At 37.7% G+C, this 21,065-nt stretch overlaps 1 protein-coding gene across 2 annotated transcripts in view; it reads right to left on the bottom strand.

Moving 5' to 3' along the window:
• itsn2b (intersectin 2b) overlaps positions 1–21,065 on the bottom strand; it is a 40,422-nt gene that overhangs the window by 6,096 nt on the left and 13,261 nt on the right. For both annotated transcript variants that reach the window (XR_008302553.1, XM_026926402.3), the window contains exons 6-29: positions 20,566–20,763; positions 20,372–20,462; positions 19,995–20,137; positions 18,272–18,335; positions 18,036–18,173; positions 17,811–17,917; positions 16,591–16,853; positions 16,177–16,326; positions 15,855–15,995; positions 15,530–15,617; positions 14,995–15,134; positions 13,397–13,533; positions 12,504–13,276; positions 10,745–10,869; positions 10,454–10,611; positions 9,023–9,119; positions 8,743–8,939; positions 8,372–8,421; positions 6,626–6,792; positions 6,502–6,541; positions 6,176–6,297; positions 4,283–4,379; positions 3,979–4,173; positions 849–970 (exon numbers count right to left, since the gene is read on the bottom strand). Coding sequence is in view for 1 of the 2 variants with exons in the window: in XM_026926402.3 (XP_026782203.3) it covers positions 849–970; positions 3,979–4,173; positions 4,283–4,379; positions 6,176–6,297; positions 6,502–6,541; positions 6,626–6,792; positions 8,372–8,421; positions 8,743–8,939; positions 9,023–9,119; positions 10,454–10,611; positions 10,745–10,869; positions 12,504–13,276; positions 13,397–13,533; positions 14,995–15,134; positions 15,530–15,617; positions 15,855–15,995; positions 16,177–16,326; positions 16,591–16,853; positions 17,811–17,917; positions 18,036–18,173; positions 18,272–18,335; positions 19,995–20,137; positions 20,372–20,462; positions 20,566–20,763 (3,803 nt within the window). In the remaining variant the exon portion in view is untranslated. The remainder of the gene's footprint in view (positions 1–848; positions 971–3,978; positions 4,174–4,282; positions 4,380–6,175; positions 6,298–6,501; positions 6,542–6,625; positions 6,793–8,371; positions 8,422–8,742; positions 8,940–9,022; positions 9,120–10,453; positions 10,612–10,744; positions 10,870–12,503; positions 13,277–13,396; positions 13,534–14,994; positions 15,135–15,529; positions 15,618–15,854; positions 15,996–16,176; positions 16,327–16,590; positions 16,854–17,810; positions 17,918–18,035; positions 18,174–18,271; positions 18,336–19,994; positions 20,138–20,371; positions 20,463–20,565; positions 20,764–21,065) is intronic.

Here is a 21,065-nt window from a genome sequence, read left to right as displayed (position 1 = left end):
GCCTTAAAAACAGGAAGACAAGATTAGAGTTTGCCAAAAACTAAAAAAAAAACATGTAAAGTTCTGGTACAAAATCCTATGGACAGATGAGACAAAGATCAGCTTGTACCAAATGATGGGAAGAGAAGAGTATGGAGTGGGCTTGTATGGCTGCCAAAGGAAATGGTTCCCTTGTTTTTATTGATGTCACTGCTGTCAAAAGCAGCAGGATGAATTATTAAGTGTATAGGGCTACATTATCTGCTCAGTTTCAGCCAAATGCTTCAAAACTCAAAGCATACTTCAAAAGCAGCCCAAGATTTTTTTAAGGCAAAGTAGTGGAATGTTCTGCAATGGCCAATTCAATCACCTGACCATAATCTAATTGAGCATGCATTTCACTTGCTGAAGGCAAAACACCCCAAGACCAAGCAGGAACTGAAGACAGCTGCAGGAACTGAAGACAGCTGCAGAAAAGGCCTGGCAGAGCAACACCAAGGAAGAAACCAGGCAATCTGGTGATGTCTATGGGTTCCAGACTTCAGGCAGTCACTGATTGCAAAAGATTTGCAACCAAGTATTAAAAAATGTATGATTATGTAGTCTGTCCAAATACTTTGGCTCCCTTAAAAGGTGTGGCTCACATATAAACACTATTCAACCAATTTCAATCTAAAAACCCTCAAATTAAAGCTGAAAGTCTTTACAACTTTAAGATATTGCATATTCATTATTTAATTTCAACTGCACTATACTGTGGTAGACAGCTGAAATAATAACTTTGTCAATTTCCAAATATTTATGGATTCGACTACATGTGGATAGAAGAAATGAGCTGATGTTGACTCTGCACCACTGTAAAGGCATACCTCCAGAACCAGCTGAAGATCCTCCATGTATCTTTCCTCTGTTTCTATGAGCTCGTGTATGTAGCCTTGCCGTTTCTTTTCCTGCAAGCTCATGGAGTCTAGACTCGTCAGGTCAGCACACCCTGCAATGACATAGAAACATGGTTATGATGCCTCATTCAGCCTCAAAAGGGGGTGAAAAATACTTGGGCTATCCTAGTCCCACACAGCAGGTACCTTCATACCCTCCCAGGGCAGCAAAGTAAGAGCTCCTGTTCCAAACACACTCAAAAGCAAGCAGGGCAATCACAGAGGGAATGAAAAGAAGGCACTCAAAAATGCTCACATCAAGTCTTACCTGGTGAGGGCCCCAATTCTGATGGTCTTGAAGCCCCTGTAAGGCTGAGTCTTTCAGGGTGCCTTCATCATCCACACACCACAGTCTTAAAAAGAGCAGTTTTACCTGCCATATGAGCAATCAGCAGCTCTGTTCTTCATAGCTACACAGCTACACCATTCATAAACATGCATATCTGACAATATAGCCAAATCAGTTTTGACCAAAATAGCCAGATTATTGGGGAAAGGCATGCTTTGTAACCTTAAACCTGCTTTATTAGTAATATTATTTAACATAGTTGATTATTAGGAATATTAAATCAACATAATTAGTAATAATTAATCAAAGGAAACCTCTTCAGTGATCTCTCTATATTACTGTTTGACTTGACTGACAACAGAACCATAGCTCACAAAAAATGTTTTTAAGACTACATTAATGCACATATTTCAGAACATTCAGAGAATACATTTGTGATTTATTTCAATACTGACCTGCTTACATCAGTAAATACTTTAAAAAAGATCTATAGTGAAGACAATTTTTGAATTTACATTTGAGTAACAGTGAGGACACACTTAACTAATTTTCATAAGAAAACATTAAAAGGGACAACAAACTGAACAGGTAGATTTTTTTCCAAAGAATTTTAATGTCTAGATTTCTTTAATCAAATAAATATGTTACATAACAGCAGCATTCTCTACACACTTCTTCCACACCATAAACTCTTGCATAGCTTCACTAAAGATATTGACAACTATTTATACAAATGTGACTAGGGCACACAAGCATGGCATTAAATGCAATATATGGGTAACATAACTCAGAAGGTATAGTGCTTTGTAATAGCAGCATATTAGGTATATTGCATATGAGTAACTCAAAGCAGATAATATACTTTTACTGTGTTAATTTTAGTTTCCCATCAAACATGTAACATTTGTTGTTTCAGTTGACATACAAGTAGTATAACCCCAAACCAAAATGAATTCAACCCTGTCTAGTTTAGTGTAGCATTGGATGCTGCCCAAGTATCCTATGATCATATTCTTCCAATACAGTATAGTAACCTTTGCTCAAGATGAGTATACAATGCCAAAAGTCTATGAAAGAGGCAATAAAATGGTGCAGAAAGAAGGAATGCCACTGAAAGACCCACTCCCCCACCCCCTTGCTTAAAAACCTAAAAACCACTGACCTATATCATTAAGAGCAATGTGATACAGCCTATATTAATACTAAATTTTAGTTTTGGTTTTAGCAATTATAAATGCTTATAAAGCATCCGCAGGTGAACTGAGCCTGGTCATAGCACTGGTGTCCAGATCATAGCAAGTGTAAAAATCACACTCTTCTTACTCATGATTCTGTGATGGTGGAACAAACTGACCAAGCTTGTTCTTCACAGCATATGAAAAGAATGAATACTGAGCTCTTTCAAGGTCACCTGAACACTGATGCAAAAACACTCTAGTCGCTCTCTACATTAACCTCCTTTGACTAATGCTTTTATAAAAAAATGACTTACAATTGAGACAGGATACAACTGAGCAGCTGAAGGTTAAGGGCCTTGGTCAAGGACCCAATTGTGGCAGCCTGGTGATGCTGGGATTTGAACTCACAAACTTCTGAACTACCTTAAACACTGGGCCACCACTGCATACATATGATCTTTATGTGCAGAAGCTTATACAGATGTGTTCCCTTGTGCCATGTGAACTTTTGAACCTGGGTACCTTAAGGCAGCTGCACTGACCGGTTCAGAAGAGCAGGCAGCATTTATAATCACTTTCTAGTCATCATTAAAATTCTTTATAATGTGTTCAATTTTACATTTTATTGTAGGCCTATTTAATATTTTTGAATATTTTAAGTGAAAACTCATAGCAGCATACACTGATGTTAAAATGTAGAGTTTGTATTTATTTGTCAGTTCTGTATTTGGTTTTTGCTTCCTGTTCTTCTTACAATGATTTTGTACTTGCTTCTGGAGCCTGCTACTGCTGTCAGCGTCTCAAATAACAATATACTCTGAATGTATAAAATCATCTGCCAAATGAATAAATATAAATATAATGCATATAATGCATCGAATCTCCATTAGGCAGAAGTTAATATCAATCATGCTACTGTGTACCACCACTGCCTTAGGCCAAATAAAATGTAAAAGGAGCAGTTACTTAGGTAGGTAGGTTAGGGTAAGATCTGTGTAATGGTAAGGGATGTAGAATTAGTAAATGGTCTTGGTTTATGATAAATGGGTCTCATCCCCTGTGAGGGGAGATAGTGGGTCTCTCAAAGATGAAGAGAAGGAGAGGTGTTACCACCCTACAGAAACAGAAGAGAGAAGCCAAAGTAAAACCAAGTCTGAGAAACTAGATACAAAAAAATGAGAAAAGAAAATGAATGTCAGTTGTTAGGTCTTTCCCCTCGCTGTGAAATTTTTTTATGATGTTTTGAAATACACTTAATTCAAATTCCATAAAATTAAAATGAAATTTTAGACAATATAGTTAAGAAAAAGACTGAAAGCAGCAGTACCACAAAGAAATCACACATCTTGCTCAAAATCCCCAAGTACAGTACACTGCATTCACCATACACAACACCCTTCTCATTTGGAATGTTTTCTGTCTTGTTATACAATATCCCTCTTACCACAAACTATAAGAAATCAACTAAACAAATTATAAATCTTAAGCTAATGATTTCTAATCAATTTTTTCTTCATAGAATGTACCAAGTAAAATGAGTGCATTGCCAGCCTTGACAACATTGGTATGAAAAGAAACTGCTCCATCTACTTACACTGCTGGCTAGGGTCAGATTCAGAGGTGGTCATTTTCACATAGTTGGTGGGGATAAGGCCTGTGACACCATTGATTTCTCCTTTCCACCAGTCAGGATCGCTCTTATCCAGCACATTGATGATTTGACCCTTGGAGAAGCTGAGCTCGTCCTGGTTTGCTGCTGTGTAGTCATATATGGCAATAACCTGACCAGCTGAGAGAAGGAATGATGTGAGGCAAGTTAAAAGGTGGGTTAGGGAAAGGCAGAGTAAGTGCTGGAAACAGAGAAGTAATGCTAGGGAAAGTGGTAAAGCCTCATTTACCTGCTACAATCGCAGGTGTGGACTTGCCGCTATTTGAGCCCAGCTGCTTAACGTGAGCCCCTGGAAACCAGCCCTTCTGTCGCTTCTTACCCCGTGCCTGACACATGTTCAGCAAGCAAAAAAAAAAAAGCACAGAGCAAAGACAGAAGGTAATCAACTTGATCCTTGACAAGTGATAACTGCCTTAATTCATAAAAAAATCTGAATGTGCTTAACATATAAAAGAAAAAGAATGTATATATGGTAAGGAATACTAATAATACAATATACAATGTCGCAGTCTAGAAGAATTAGTACAAATCATAAAAAGTTTCCAGTAACACTTTCTATGAAGCCCATGTTCATAATGAATTATAGTACCATTTATAATTACTCATAAGTGATGCACTTGCTTTGTCAGTGTCCATGCTTATAATGCATTATACACTGATTTATAAGTATTAATTAAATCAGTCTTTTGGTTCCATGAATGTATTTATGATGCTGCATCTTTAGACCATTAATACTTATAAATTGGTGTGTAATGCATTATGAGCATAGGCAGTGAATAAGTAAGTAAGTAAGTGCATTACTTTTAATATAATAATAATATAAATGTAACTATAACTGTTATTATAATTAAATATAGGTCTTGATTTATAATTATAAATGTGGCTATAATTCATTATAAGCATGGGCTTAAACCAAGTTTACATAACAAGATATACTAAGACCCAGAAACTATACATGTGTCAGTTTAATATTCATTAATAATATGGATTTAAAAACATGTAATGAGTTTGTATTCACAATGCCACTATTATAACTCTGGAAAACTATTCCAGAGTTTGGGTGCAATGTAAAAAAAAAAACATTATCCATCAGTTGTGCTGTGAGTGATCTTCAAGAATACCAGCAAAGCAAAGTGCTATACTGCTGCAGAAGATATGCTGGAACTATTTAGAGCTTTAAATGTCATGAGCAGGATTTTGTAGTCAATACAGAACTTTACACAGTGTAGCTTTACACACTATAGCTTCAGCTTCAGCTATAGTTCCTGTTAAGAACGTAGGCTGCTGTGCTCTGAACTAGATATAAAGGGCAGCCAGCCAGCAACATGATGCAACAATCCAACCTAGAGGTTTCCATGTGATTGTCAGCACCATTCAGAATTAGCATGTATTATTTTGGCTAATTATCAAATGATAATATGCATTTGTAGAGAATCTGCCTCTTCTGTAGAAGAGATGGTTTTCTGCACAATGGTTTATCATAACATTAGATCAAATCTTTAAGAATCTTATAAAGAATACTTTCACTGAAGTTTCAGTTGTATCCTCTGCCTTGCCTTGGTAACTGGGCCTAAAATCTACATATTGCCAAACAGCTAAACAAGTACCTTCGATTTTCACATCAATGTTATTTCAAGGATAGCTTCATTTCATAATTACTGGTTGTATTACTTGAATCTACTTGTTGTTTCTCCCAAATATCAATGACAAAGAAAATATTTTGAATTGAGACACTTCTAAAAAAGAAAAGATTGTAAAATAATTTTAGGAATTTACTATCAGACATACAGGTAGCCTATATGCTTCTGCTGGTACTATGCATTCTAGCAGACATAGGAAATGCAAAGGGGTTTGTTAAATAAAAGTTTGCTTGACATTTTTTTTTTTAAGTTGACAGCTAAACAGATGAAACAAGGCTGCATAATAACTAAACACTGAAGTTGACAGATGTTTCATCTCAACACCCACACTGGCAATTAAATCATCCTATTTTCCTGGTACAATTTGAGTGATGAGCTTTTTGATTTAACTGCCAGTGTGGGTGTTTGTACTCCTTTCAGAATATCAGTTGCATTATATCTGACTTTTAGGTGAAATTTAGTAGTTTTGCTAACATCCTGACCTGCAGTTCTCCCAGCCACCAGCCAGAGTGGTTTTTACTAAGTATGACGATGAGCTGACCAGGAGACAGATTCAGTTGTCCTGTCCCTGAAGCCGTATATGCACTCGTCACCTGAGCTACCTCTGCAACATAGAAAGGCAGAGCCACTCCAGTCACTATACACAACAGACCTAACAGAACTTCAAAGAGCAGATAATATAGTTCTGATTTTCTATTATTAATAACATTATTAGTCTTGACTGTAAATAATAAAGGCAATAAAAATATTTACAACATCTTAATAAACTACTGATTTAGTTGAGATGCATAAATGAGATGGAATTTACCTGGCTTTTTCCCAAGCACGCCAGGTTTCAGGACTGAATTCTACAAAGAAGGAACATAGTTGGTTAAGAGAGCAGAAGGAAAAACAAGTTGCAATATCTCCTAAAACTACATAGAGTAAGTTACATCAGCTTCCTTGGGTTTAACATAGTTGGAGGGAAAGAGTCCAGAACGGTCTCCTATGCTGCCTCTCCACCACTCTCCTTCTCTCTGTGACACGAGGATGGTGTCTCCCTCAGTGAAGGTCAAATCTCCAGGTTCAGGGCTTTCGTAAGTATAGAGAGCCACAAATTCTAAAAAAAGAATAAACACACTTATGTATGTGCACATACAAAAATAGAGGTACAAGAGGTAATAGAGGTATATGCAGTACATACACATGCATTAATTAGGGTAGAGGTCATGTATGGATGAGAACAAAGCAGATAGACGCAGATTATTTTCAGAGCTTTGCACAGGCATAAAAGCAGTATAAGCAGGAAAAAGCAAAGGAATATTTTTCCACATGACATTTTATCATTTTCTGCATTATGAGCAATAAACAAACAAAAAAATATAGCTGCATCCAGTTTAAAAAAAAAAAAAAGAAACAAATTGCACATAAAAACGTGTTTTATGTAGGGCTGCAACTGCAACAATTAATTAGGTAATTGATTAATCTATTCATTTGTTTTTTTTGCTTTTTCAAACTTCATCTGTCCCGTTTGGGTGAGTCTGTGCCAACTGTAGCCTCAGATTCTCCTCTGGTTGATTCTCCTCTGACTTCTCTCATCAACAAGTCATTTCCTCCCACCCTGGTTGTTTTTGTTTTTCACACCATTGTGTGTAAACTCTAGAGCAGTGGGCTTAAACCTTTTAGAGCACAAGATCACTTTGGAAGTCAAAATTTGAACTGATATCTAACAAACTATATGTTGCCAAAAGAAACAAAAAGCCCATCAAGAGTAATGCCATTGTACTTTGCTAATAGTAAAGCAGTCCATCTACCACTACAGGATTCAATAATCACAGTGACACAGTAATACAGTTCAAATATCAAGAGGCAACAATTGGAACAGAAACATGTTAATACTGTTAATACATGTTAATACAACATGCACAGTTAGAGTGTACAGTTCAAATTATACACGTCACAGTGACTCATTTAGTCAATGTGATGGTTGTGCCTGAACTCTCTTAGTCAGTGCCTTGTAATTTGGTGCATGGGTTCAGACTGCCAGCCTAATGCAGTCGTTCAGGTGTCTATCAGTCAGACATGTGCAGTATCTGGAATTGATCAACTTAATTTGTGAAAAAGCATGTGTAAGTCTTAGAGAATCTGATCAGAAATGTCCTCATCTAAAATCTCCACTCTTCTCATTTATGTGTTCTTTGTTTTTAAAGTCCTTGTATAATGTGTCAGCTGTGACAGGTGTGCTTAGTGAGGAGATGGCTAACACTGAACTGGAGGTGCACAGGCTAGTACACTCTCAGCGCCTGTCCCAAGCCTGAATAAATCAGAAGGGTTGCATCAGGAAGGGCATCTGGCGTAAAACCAGTGCCAAATCACTAGAAGGTGATCCACCGTGGCAACCCCTACTGGGAGGACCCAAAAGATCAACAGCAACATTTCAAGGACTTTTGAATGAAAATACTCATTTTCTAGGTACTCCAGGCCTTAAATGTCAAAAATCTGAATTTAAGCACTTCAAGGACCTGTGCGAACCACGTTCCCATACTTTAGAATACTGTTTTGAATGAAGTGACATAGCACGCAACAGCATGCTTCATAATACATCTAATCAATAAGAAAATTCACTGATAACTTTTATTATTGATTTTTTAGCAGCTGCTGTAGCCCTAATTTTATATAACATTTTTTAATTTCCTCACCCTCAAGGGAAGAGACATCTGCTGCTGCTGAGTCAAATCCCTCAGTGGAACTGTACAGGAAAAAAAAAAACAGACAAAGAAATACTATTAAGGGAAAAAAACCCATTAAATTAAAACTTTAATTAAAAATTTAAAAAAAATTTAGAAATACCCTTTTTAAAGCTTCTAGGCATGCAAAACCCTTGAAACACTTACATGAAACTTACATTACTATTTTATTTACCTATTGCTCAGTTGGATTACTGTTCTTTCCTAATTAATTAGTTTTTCCTCGCTCTTCAACTAATTAAATATTATTCTTGTAAATACAATGCATCCTCCATGGGACTACTGTAAAAAAAAACACTTATTTGATTTTAATTTTAATTTACTCTGCAGGCAAGTCGCTGCTGTTCAGGGCCGTGACGTAAGTTTTAGGAAACCAGCCCTGTATTCCATTCAGTTCCCCTAGCCACCAGTTCTCCTGCTGCTCCAGAACCATGATCACATCGTCCTTGGAGAAATTGAGGTGGTTGTCAGTTTTAGCTGTCCAAGAACACAAAGCTTTAACCTGCAGTTTCTCCACCACCTGAAAAAAATCAGATATATTTGTTGCAGACACACAGAAAAGCAGACAAATCTGTGTACAATATTTATGCAAATTAAACGTACCTGACGGTGCTCAGTGGACATGCTGCCCATGGCATGAGTGCGGGTGAATGCAGAGTTCTGGCCTGATCCACTGTGAACAGAAGCTTCTGTAACATTGCTGGAAATAAGACATTAGTAATAAACACATTAATAACACTGGCAATAACACATCAGAACCAGAATGTTCACTCTACCTTTACTGAGACCTCAGTTACAAAAATACATAAAATTTGCATATAAAAACACTCACCGTTAACTTTAATACCCTGTACACCTGCTCATTAATGCAGTTATCCAATCGGCCAATCATGTGGCAGCAGCAAAATCCACAAAATCATTCTGATACAGGTCAAGAGCTTCAGTTACTGTTCACAGCAATCAGAATAAGGAAAAAGTGTCATCTCTGAGACTTTAACCATGGCATGTTGTTGGTACCAAATGGGCTGGTTTGAGTATTTCAGAAACTGCTCCTAAGATTTTCACACACACAAGTTTCCAAATTTTACACAAAATGGTGCGAAAAACAAAAACCACTGAGTGAATGGCAGTTCTGTGGGTGGAAATGTCTTGTTGATAAGAGAGGTCAGAGGAAAATGGCCAGACTGCTTCGAGGTGCTAGGAAGGATATATTAACTCAGACCAGTCTGGGTATTCTCCTCTGATCTCTCTCATCAACAAGGTGTTTCAGCCTGCAGACCCTCTACACACATTTTGTTTTTCACACCATTCTGTGTAAACTCTAGAGTGTGAAATTCCCAGGAGATCAGCAGTTTCTGAAATACTCAAACCAGCCCATCTGGCAGCAGCAACAATGCCACAGTTAAAGTCACAGAGATCACACTTTTTCCCATTATATGATATTTGATGTGAACCTGTATATGCATTGTGCTGCTGCCACATGACTGGCTGCTGATGGATATTAGGTATGATTAGATTGGCTGATGATTTTTTCTTAATTATTTAAAATTGGAAAGAATATTAGAATTCTGAAATATTCAAAACAAATAAAGTAAATGAATATTTATATTTTGCACTTTTTATATATATTTTGAATATTTAATATTTTGCACTTTGCACTAAAAAGTCAGATTTTCCTCATGCCTTGTCTCTTCTATTGAAGCAGGTGTTCAGACAACATTCCCATGGATTTGATCTAAAATGGATCATAAATTTTTGCACAAACTTGGAGTCCATGCCAGCTCGAGTGCACACTGTCATTAAAGCAAAAAGGGGACGTCCCAAAATACTAAGAAACTCTGAATTTCATGTAAATATTTCAACTATTCTACTTTTCACTCAAGTTGTTGTCAATAATAAAATTTGTAATGAAATTTGTTACATTAAATTAGAAAAGAATTCAAAATACAAGCATTTTCACTAGTGGACCCCACTATGTGTGTGTGTACATACATACATATATATTTATAAATAATATAAAATTACAGACTGTACCGAGAGGTCGACAGCAAGGCCTGCGGTTTAAGAGCTGCTTTAGTACTTGGTGTCTCTGGCTTGTGCTGCTTTTCTACATAGCTCTCAGGAAACCAGCCCATTTTGCCCTGAAAACTTCCATAAAGCCAGCCCTCCTCTCTTTCAACTGTCTCATCCACCTATTAAAAAAAATAAAAGTTTGCAGTGACCACAAAGTTTCTACTTCTTACACTTCTTGCCACTACATGTCTTAGTGAAGATGCTAATACATTTTTCATGGAGTCATCACATAATACAACTTTCCGGTAATACCTCAATTATATCACCAGTCTCAAAAGAGAGTTCTTCCTCATTCCTGGCCGAGAAGGGGTAGAGTGCTTTAAATTTGGTCAGAGCTGCTGATTTCCTGTGTGACTTGCCCAGGGGCTGTCTACTACCTGAAAAGAAAGAAAGCAGGAGAAGATTCCCCCAGAATGAGACACACACATACCCAAAACCAGAATTGGGAAATGACTGTGTGTGTGTGCGTGTGCATGTGTGTAAATACACAAACCAAAAGAAAAACCTGAATAAGTGAGCATCAAAACATTATGAGTGTTCCAGTGATATGCTACTAGAGAAAACACTTGAGGCAGAATTTAATAATAATAATAATAATAATAATGATAATAAAAATAATAAAAATAAAACTTAACGAGTTCCAAAGATTTTCGCTCTATGTTGTTCCTGCTGACAGTCTGATCCAGTCTTATAACGACATTCTCAGTTACTTGAGAACAGCATCACACGCACAAGCGAGGATGGATTTTAGGAGCTTCAGTCATAATGCACCCTCATTTAGATTTTTATTTTTTGCCATCTTAATCCAACAATGAGATCAGCTGTGCCTACTCAGCATTTATATCACAATGTATGGTAGGATGCTTCTCTTCTGGAGGCATCTGCACTTGTTATACTTCTCAACTCTTTTATTTAGGTTTTTCTTTCAATTAATCTACATACAGTCATGTCCATAATTATTTAGATGGTGACACAATGTTGGTAATTTTGCCTCTGTACACCACCACTATGGATGTGAAATGAAGCAATCAAGATGAGGATTAAGTGTAGGCTTTGACTTGCATCAACACCTCATTGGACCGCATATTGAGCGTTCCAATGAACAGGTACCAAATGCAAATTCGACACATGGACTCAACTCCAGGCATTTTATTCCCTTAATTTATCATGAAATAATGAGGAAACGGGCCACACCTGGCCAAGAAACTGCTTATCAGTCAATTGTCCAATTACTTTTGAGCCTGTGAAAACTGAGGCACTATTTAATAAATGGCTGTAATTCCTAAACATTTAATGCAATATTTCTGTTACAAGCCTTGAATTAAAGCTGAAAGTCTACATCTTGATTGCCACATTTCAAATCCATCGTGGTGGTATACAGAGCCAAAATCATGAAAATTGTGTCACTGTCCAAATACTTGACATGACTGTATATACTCACACACAGCAACGAATGTTACTTACATATTAAACTGAATTTTGAACAAATTCATACATCAAATAAATACATCAGTTTATTGCCTTTTTACAGTAAAATAAAAATCAATTAAAATGTTGTTATATGCAGTAACATTAGGCTAGAGATCAACATGTACATGGGAAATATAATTTGGAACTAAGCTGGGAAATATAGTGATGATATCAATATTTCAAGAAAGTACAGAAAGTATAACAGTAGGTCAAGTCCAACAAGTTTAATATAAGTAACTGATTGGACATTAAAATCTATTTTTGTATGTATTTTTTTTCCCTGGTCTTGTTAAACACCTTGTTCATAGATGTCAAGCTTTCTGAATATTACCATACATATGATGCATCACAAAAAGGTTTTCAAGTATCATATGATAATTTTATCACAATACTCATCCCTACATAAACAAATCTTGCATTATTTTACTCTAGCTACTCTTGGATTTAAAAAATAAATAAATGATTGCTGACAAAAGCACAGACATTCATGTTGTAGTAGGTGATATACACTTTAGTGACCAGTCGTTGGATGTTTCTTTACCTTTCCTCTCCTCCAATCCTCTGAGAAGTGCAGCAACAATGTCTGATTTTGAATTATTTTGCTTTTCTTCTTTCAGCCTTGCAGCAGCAGCCTGCTCTTCTTGCTGTTTTCTCCTCCGTTCTTCATCTTGTTTCTTTCTTTCCTCATCTCGTCTCCTCCGGTCTTCCTCCTCATCTTTCCTCTTCCGCTCCTCTGCATCCCTGATGGCTGCCTCCTGTGCTCGCTGTCGCCTCCTCTCCTCTTCTTCTCGTTCCTTCCTTCTCTCCTCTTCTCGTCGCTCCTCCTCTGCCCTCCTGCGCTCCTCACGCTTCTTCTCTTCTTCCTGTCTCCTCTTCTCCTCTTCCCGCCTCTCCTCCTCCTGTCTCCGCCTTACCTCCTCCTGCCTCCGCCTTTCCTCCTCCTGCCTCCGCCTCTCCTCTTCCAGCTTCCTCCTTTCCTCCTCCAGTTTCCTCCTTTCTTCCTCTAATTTCTTCCTCTCCTCTTCTCGCCTCTTGCGATCCTCCTCCTCACGCCTCCTCCTCTCCTGCTCTCTCCTCTCATCCTCCTCCCTCCTTTTCCTTTCCTCCTCTTCCTTCCGCCTCCTCTCCTCCTCCTCATATGCCCTGCGCTCTCTTTCTGCTTGTTCTTTGGCAGCCTGTAGACGAGCCTGCCTCTCTCTCTCCTCCTCCTCTCGGAGTTTGGCCTCTCGTTCCTCCTGGAGTTTCCTCTGTCTCTCCTCCTCATCGCGCCGCAGTTTCTCTTGCCACTGACGCTCCTTCTCCTGTTTGATGCGCCTGTAAAAAAATTCAGTTTTAAAGTCATTAGCCTAGGTGTATGTAATCTTTTGGCCTCATATGCTGGGCTTTGAAGAAACAAACAACGTAGACTACTGTGTGCACGCTTTAGTCACTCACCGTTGTTCTTCCTCCTCCCTTCTCTTCTTCTCCAATTCTTCCTCTTTGCGTCTCTTGAGCTCTCTGAGTTTGTCTTCTTTGAGACTACGCAATTTGTCTAGTGCAGACTGCTGATCTCTCTGGCTCTCTCTGAGGTCCTATAACACAAAGCTAGAGTTCACACAGTGTCCAAACACTCATTTTGTAAATTGTTCTATAAAACACACATACAGATCTGAACACTACAGACCATAAATAAAGATTTAATATACTCAGTTTGTTAACATTTACCTTAGAATAGAATTTACCTAAAGTAGAACTACTCAAAATATTTACCTCAATTAGCAAATATCTTAACAAGTAAAACTCAGAGTAAAACTCTACTTATGATCTCAGTCAGAGCTCATAAATCCACTTTTAATTATGTCTGACCACCTCCAAAAAACTGTCCACTTTCCGTAATGCCAGTAATAATTTTCTGGATTTTAACTTACTTACAATTACAAAAAGATGTAAAAAAAATAAATACATAAATAAATAAATAAAACATTTTTGGGGTGAAAGTTGAGAAAGACGTGTATGGTTTTTGGTGTGTTTTAAATTATTAAAAGATTTAAATTTTTCTTTTCCATGGCTTTACGTCCCATCACTATTCTCTCTTAAATGCCATCATTTTGTTGGCCAAAGGGAGTTTGTAGTCCACGCTATCACGGGCCATTTTTGTATTTTGGTCACATTAGCATTTGTCATCTCCCAAAGGTTTCCTGTGGACAGCGTGGTACATATACACACTAGGTGTCTGTCCCATGACCTTTACATCATTTCCACCATTTTTGCTTTCTCACATACCCATGTCACTAGTATGCTATAGTAAGCACTAAGAAAGTATAGCACTGCTGTTAAAATCTGAACAATTTCCACAATTTAGGTTTAAATGAACTGAAATGTTGAACTTTACCTCCAGGCCCCTATGGCCATGAAACTAAATGAATACTGAGATACTTTAAGCCAGGGGTTTGCAACTCCACCTATGTTTATAAACAACACTGGAAAGTGCAGCATTTTAATCCCATTTTAAGATCGCCTACTCATTAATTTAGCAAACTGACTTCAGGTCCTAAATAAAGTAAAGCCCAAATACAGTAATGCACTGAAGGCAGAAGGAATGACACTAAGAGCACCAAACCAATCCAGGTCAAATAAAGAGAAAAGGAAGGACAGAGATAGACAACCTTCAGGAGGAAGAAGAGGTTATGAAGACAGCTCAGTAAAGAGAACAGGCCCTTAAGCATACAGTCATCCATTTCTTCAAACTGCAGCAAAAGCCAAGTAGAGACAGACAGGAAGGCAGACAAACACACAGACAGACAAGCTCTACATCTAGTTAGACATGGGGACAAAAGCAAAGCAGGTTATTAGCATTGTCATCTATACTTTCAAAAATAAGGGAATCACAGAGGAAAAATGTGAATGTTAAGTCTAGTACAAAAACTACTGAAAGGGGTGTGAACTGCTCTGCAGCAACTTAATTCAATAACCTCATAAAAACTACATTACTACTAGCTTGTCTAAATGATGTTTTTTATGAAAGACTAGTTCAGGTGGCATAAAGGGTTTACCTGTATGTCCTTTTTATACTGATCCATATCACCCAGTTTTGCTGCCATCTCTTTCTCTAAAGCATCAAGCTGTTCTTTCAGCTTTCTACAGCTGAGGTCCTTATCTGTAACACTCTTCTGTAAAGTGGTCATTGTGGAAGCTAGGGAGAAAAAAAAAAAAATCAGTCAGGCACGGATCAGACTCCAGGCACTGTGCTCTGATTTTTTTTTTATATATATATATATTTTACATCTTTACCCCTGTTAACATAGGATTAAGAATATTTTATCTGAGGCAACACAACCAACACAAAGAACTAATTCATGCTCAGAATATAAGGGTGTTTTCAAGAGTGAATTTTAAAAGATCCTAATAACAATGTTTCAGACACTCTCTACTGTTACTCAAATGTTCATGGACAAGCCTGTATCGTAATGACATACAATATAGCATCCCAATACATTTGATTTTTTTTTTAACTGTAGAACCTTTGCAGAAATACAATCATAGTTAATGGAAGTTTTGTAAGTAAGAAGAAAAAAAAGCATGTCTTACCTGGCATGCTGTTCAGGTTCACGTTTCGAAGCATCTCGTTCATCTTCTGCTGCTCTGGAGCCAACAGGACCACTTTCCTCTGCAACTCCTAAACACACACACTCACTTCGTGTTAATTGTGTCTTTCGGCTTTCTCAAAAGAAACAATCCTCTGAAGTTATTTCTAGTAATCTTGTCCAAAATGACAAAAAAAAAACAAAAAAAAAAACAGCAGTGCACAGTGGGTTAAATTCAGGTCTGTGGTCAGTATTTTTAAGGTCTTGTTTGTTTACTATCAGGAAGTGTAAAAATGTATAATAGGTAGATATAGATACTATGGCCAAACCTCAAACTGCTGCTGCAATGAGTTGATTTCTATTATTTGGCCATCTCTCTTCTGGTTGATACGATCCACTTCAATTTTCTGGACTTTCTTCTTGGCCTGGGCATCTCTCAGTTTTTCAGAGATTTCTTTATGCTTGTTGCCCTAAAATAAGAGCATGATGGGAAGTAAGTTAATAAAATCAGCTGACAAACAAAGAGCTGAATAATGTGTATTTTCCCTTTAGTTTAAAACTTGTGTACATATTCTGTAGCTTTGCACTTCCAACTCCATTGGTTAGATGGATTACTAAACAACAATGGCAATAAAGTGAATGTAGCCTCACCACAGCTTCAAGCTCCAACTCCAGATTCCTCTTCTTTGACTTCAAGTGAATGACGACCTCTTGCTCATGACTCTTCTGGTTCTGGAGGTCCTGCTTTTTCTTCTTCTCCAACTCCAACTGGCGCTGTCGCTCTAGCTCCTTCTTAGCTGCCTGGGAGGATATTTAAAATATTAATAAACATTAGAAAAAACCTGAGTAAGAACAAGTGAGTCCTGCTGTGAAGACTTTAAAAGTTTTGTTCTGAAAATGCTGAATATCCCAGTGATTTCAGCTTCTACCAAAGAACGCTCAGGAAGAGTTATATTGACTTGTTGTTTCTATTTTTCTATATGCAACTTTTTTTTCACAGCCAGTATACACTGATGGCTTATCTGTTACAGTCTGTTACACAAGTCTTCAGATAAAATCAGTCACCTCTTTCCTCTCTAGCTCTCTGAGCCTCTCCTCCTCCCTCAGCCTTTCTAGCTCCCTCTGTCGCTCCAGTCTCTGCTCCTCTTCTCTCTTCCTCCTCAGCTCCAACTCACGTGCCTCCCTCTCTTTTCTCTCTTGCTCCTCACGGGCCTTTTGTGCTCTCCTCTCCTCCTCACGTCGCTGTTGCTCCTGCAAAGCCAGGCGCCGTTTCTCCAGCTCTGCATTTCCACGCTCCAGGTTTTTCTTGAACTTGTCCTCAAATGTCACTGTATGCATATGCATGGAAGCCACACAAACCATACACACCCCCCACACACACATTTACCTTACTATGCTTATGAGGATTTCATCAACATAATTATTATTGCAGCTAATTAATGCTATGCTTACACCTTGCTATGTCCTTGGACATTTCTATGATCACACCATCTGGTGGTGGCTGAACATTGTCTGTGCCAAGTGCTAGCTGTATTTTCAGTTTAATAAAGACATAGGATATTGAAGGCCAAAGAAGCAGCACCACACGACCCAAAAGTAAGTAGCAGTATGACACAGTGCCAAGATATAGAATTTTCCATACCATCTGTCACATGATAAGCATCAAAACGGAAAATCAGAGATAGCCCTGGCACAAGACGAATTAATCATGAACCTGAACAGCTTAAATAATTAATATAAACTTTTAAAAAACTATTTAATAATAATATTTATATAATATTAATATTTTCATAAATTTTATTAAACTAATAAGATTTCTACTCATTTACAACTCATTCACAAAGTTTGGATTTTAATCAATGCCAGATTGAGCGCTGTTACAGTAGGCTGAAACATCGCCCATGTGTTTAGATAATAGGGATATACTGCAAAATACAGCAAGAATATTGTATTTTGTGGTTTTGTTGTATATTATTTTTAGTTAGTCAGGAGCACAGTGGCTCAGCAGGCACCGACCCTGACCAGGATAAAGTGGTTACTAAAGATGAATGAAAGAATGTATCAATAAATTTTAAGCTAACCTGTAAAATTTAGCTCCTGGGAACTCTAGGCCCCAGATTGCCTTGAGCCAACACCCCTCATTGTGTGAGAGTAATTCCTTATCACAACTGTGAGTGTTCTGCAACTGTTATGTAAGTAAATATGTAGAAACTAGGAGGAGTGTAGCACTGAGTCACAGAGGTGTTTTGTACAGAGCAGGTGTTGGGTGTGGTGAGCAGCCTTACAGTTATTCTTGGATTTCTGTGGCGGATCAGCGTCAGTAAACTCCTCAGACAAGGATGCATAGATGGATGAACTGGTGGATCCATTCAGTGAATCGCCAACGGTCCCCCTAAGAGCAAGATTAATAAACAAATGATTAACTCTTAAGGCCAAAACTCTTAACTCTTTTAGTAAACTGAATAGAAATTGGGGCTTATCTGTCATGACCAGCCGAATTTTTGCTGCACCTGAGTGATGGGGGTACAAGGTCCACAGGAAGAGCAAGAGGCAGAGCCTGTCCTTCCTTGGCCATATCGACCAGGTGCATGGCCAGAATAAACTCGTCTGCCTTTAGTTTACCATCCTTATCTACATCTGCCAGGTTCCTATAAACCCCCATAAACAACAATATAAATTATAATTCCACTCTTGTGATGGAAAACACAGAATGTTTAATGCAAACATGAACTGAAGAGGTACCAACCAAATAGTGGCTAGCTGGGTTTGACTTAATGATGTTGAAGCCATTGCGTTCCTCACTTGAGGGCCTACAAATTTGAAGTTGCAAGGAATTAAAATTGTAATATCTACACACAAATCTGACTATGTGTTTGCATAGTGTCTAAACAGAAACTGACCTAAAATAAGCTTAAGAGTTTCAGAACCATCTACTTACCCACAAGTGAAAGCTCATGTTTAAACTTTACCTATATCTTTAAACTTACTTTTGTTGCATCAACAAAACTAATCAGAGTGAAACTAGGCCATATTCCTCATGTTAGTCAAAGCAATTATTTAATCTTTTTTTCTCACCTCTTCAGAAGAAAAGAAATATGAACAAAGCAATTGCCTCGAATATGAGGAATGAGTGTGAAATATGTTCACATTTGAACATGGTACTGCAAAACATGCAATTCTGCAGCTTTCACGTGAGGAATGTAAGCTAGAGAGTTCATTCAACTGTTCTGCAGAAGTGCATTATGAGTATATATACATTAGTTGGCAGTTCTCCTTTACTTCTGCATCTCATTTTAGAATAAAAGATGATTATTTAATGACTTCTAAATTATTGGGTCAGTAAAAACAGTGTAGATTTCCAAACAATTCTTTTCCAACAGAAATTAAATGTTACAAAAACTTGAATTTTGGCTGACAGGGATTACCCTGCCAAAAAAAAGACGCAAGTGTGACAATCAAAGTCTCCGAAAGAACTATAGTACTTTCTAAAACAGGTGTCTTGTCAATAATCAGCCAATAATCTAATAAAGGTGTGTGATGTGTACATGAAACTATTGATTAGGGCTGTCATGAGTACTCAATTATTTATATATATATAAAAAAAATCCTCAGATTTTGAAATTTTCACGTAATCAAGTATTCGGCAAATGACACCCCACAAGGTGGCGATAATGCCCAGCAAAATTGGAATGACGACAAACCATGAGGAAGACAATTCCGCTTCATGGCAAAAAGCAAGGTGCAAGAAGCAAGAAAAGTCCCAATAAATTAGTAAAGAGAAGTGTACTTTTACTATGTTACAGCATGTTTAATGTTCACATGTGATTATAAATACTCCTGCATGCAGTTGTGGAGAGGACTCAAGATAATGGAGGATGAATAAAACAAAATGGAAACATGATTGCTTTTGATTAAATGATAATTTAAGCACAAGTATCTGTCAGCTAATCAGGTATTGTGGCAGCTCTACTACTGGCGCAATTTTAAATATCTGGTTGTCATGCCAGATATTGACTTTGTTTCGTTTATTGCTGTTTACTGCTCTTTATAGTAGTTTTTATGCAGAAAACCTTTCATTTTTAAGTCATCCTTGCTTTAAATTTCTTTACATGGGTAAATCTATTAGAGTACAAAAAGGAAACATAAAATACATTAAGCACTGTGACACATTTTGCAGGTGTTTATGACAGGGTAAGACACGGGATAATTGCAAATAGACTTTGCTTTTCTGTTTGAAGTTTGGAAGACATTGTACATGCGTGTAAATCAAAATGCAAATAGTAATATGCGATTTGTATTTGAATTATGTCACAATTTATGCGTGCACAAATAGAAACCTTGGCTGCAAATACAATTTGCAATTGCTTTTGAAATTTTCTGGAAAATACTTCCATACAGACTTGCAGTATGAGGCCTTAATATGATGAAATCTCAGCACAACTTTTATGTAAAGTAGTTTATTATCATACCTGACAGATAGCCAATCATCTGCCTATCTAGGCTGTTGAACTGCTGTCTGTATTTAAGCCGGGATGCCTGTGGCACAGCCCAGTCCACAGGGCCACTCTGAGGAGAGCTGCTAGCTAAAGATGTTGTGGAAGAAGAGTTGGAGCTGGGAGAGAGTACATTGTGTGTTTAAGTAAGCATATTCATTTCACAAAATACAATTTTGCTAAAAATCAACCCATGGCCTAACAGTCCCATCAATCCAATGCACAGCCCATCTTTGTTTTGTTTTGCTCTAACTTACATGGTCAGAACACACACACACACACACACACACACACACACACACAAGTCCATCACAGGCCACTGTGTATACACCTACACTGTTAGATCGTCTCACCTGCTTGAACCCAGGTCCAGGAGAGCTGATGTCTTGGGAGTGGAAGAAAAACCCAATGGAGAGGAAGTGAAGTAACTGTTCAGTGGGAGAGCTATGAACACATACAAATTTTAAAAAAAATTCAGTACCTAAAACGCTTAAACATGCAACCAGGTATTACTAACTGCACTGTGGTGGTTTAAATTATGACCTACCATTAGTAAGCGAAACAGGAGTGGGCTGGAGTATTCCCACAGGTCCATTGGCCAGAGGAGGAGCGCTAATTATTGGCATGGTCAGTCCAGTGTGCATCATGGGAGTCATGCCCTGCATAGGACTTATGGAGGGCAGCGGCATGGGGGTAAGAACAGGCATAGTGGGCACCATGGGTATGTTTTGCGTGGATCCCATCCCTCGAGAAACATTCCATTCCAAAAGTTCAATTAATAGCCAATATGAAGACAATATGAGAACAGACAATGGTTGAATTATCATAGACTTACTAAGAAAAATTCTTATGAAAAAGAAATGACATTATGCTACATGGTATCTACTGCCATTCAGTCACTGTTATTCATATTAGCATGCAGGGTACGAGTCTTTCAGAAACACATGGATTACAGCATACTTGCAAAAACTTTCATACCCATTAAATGAAAGGCAGTCCGATTTGGTAAAAATAATGCCTACGCAATTGAATATTTGTCTGTTATGC

This window comes from Pangasianodon hypophthalmus, chromosome 10, assembly GCF_027358585.1.
Source record: "Pangasianodon hypophthalmus isolate fPanHyp1 chromosome 10, fPanHyp1.pri, whole genome shotgun sequence".
Taxonomy (NCBI): Eukaryota; Metazoa; Chordata; class Actinopteri; order Siluriformes; family Pangasiidae; genus Pangasianodon; species Pangasianodon hypophthalmus.
Note: the sequence above shows the minus strand (reverse complement) of the source record. Positions and strands in the feature narration are given on the sequence as shown.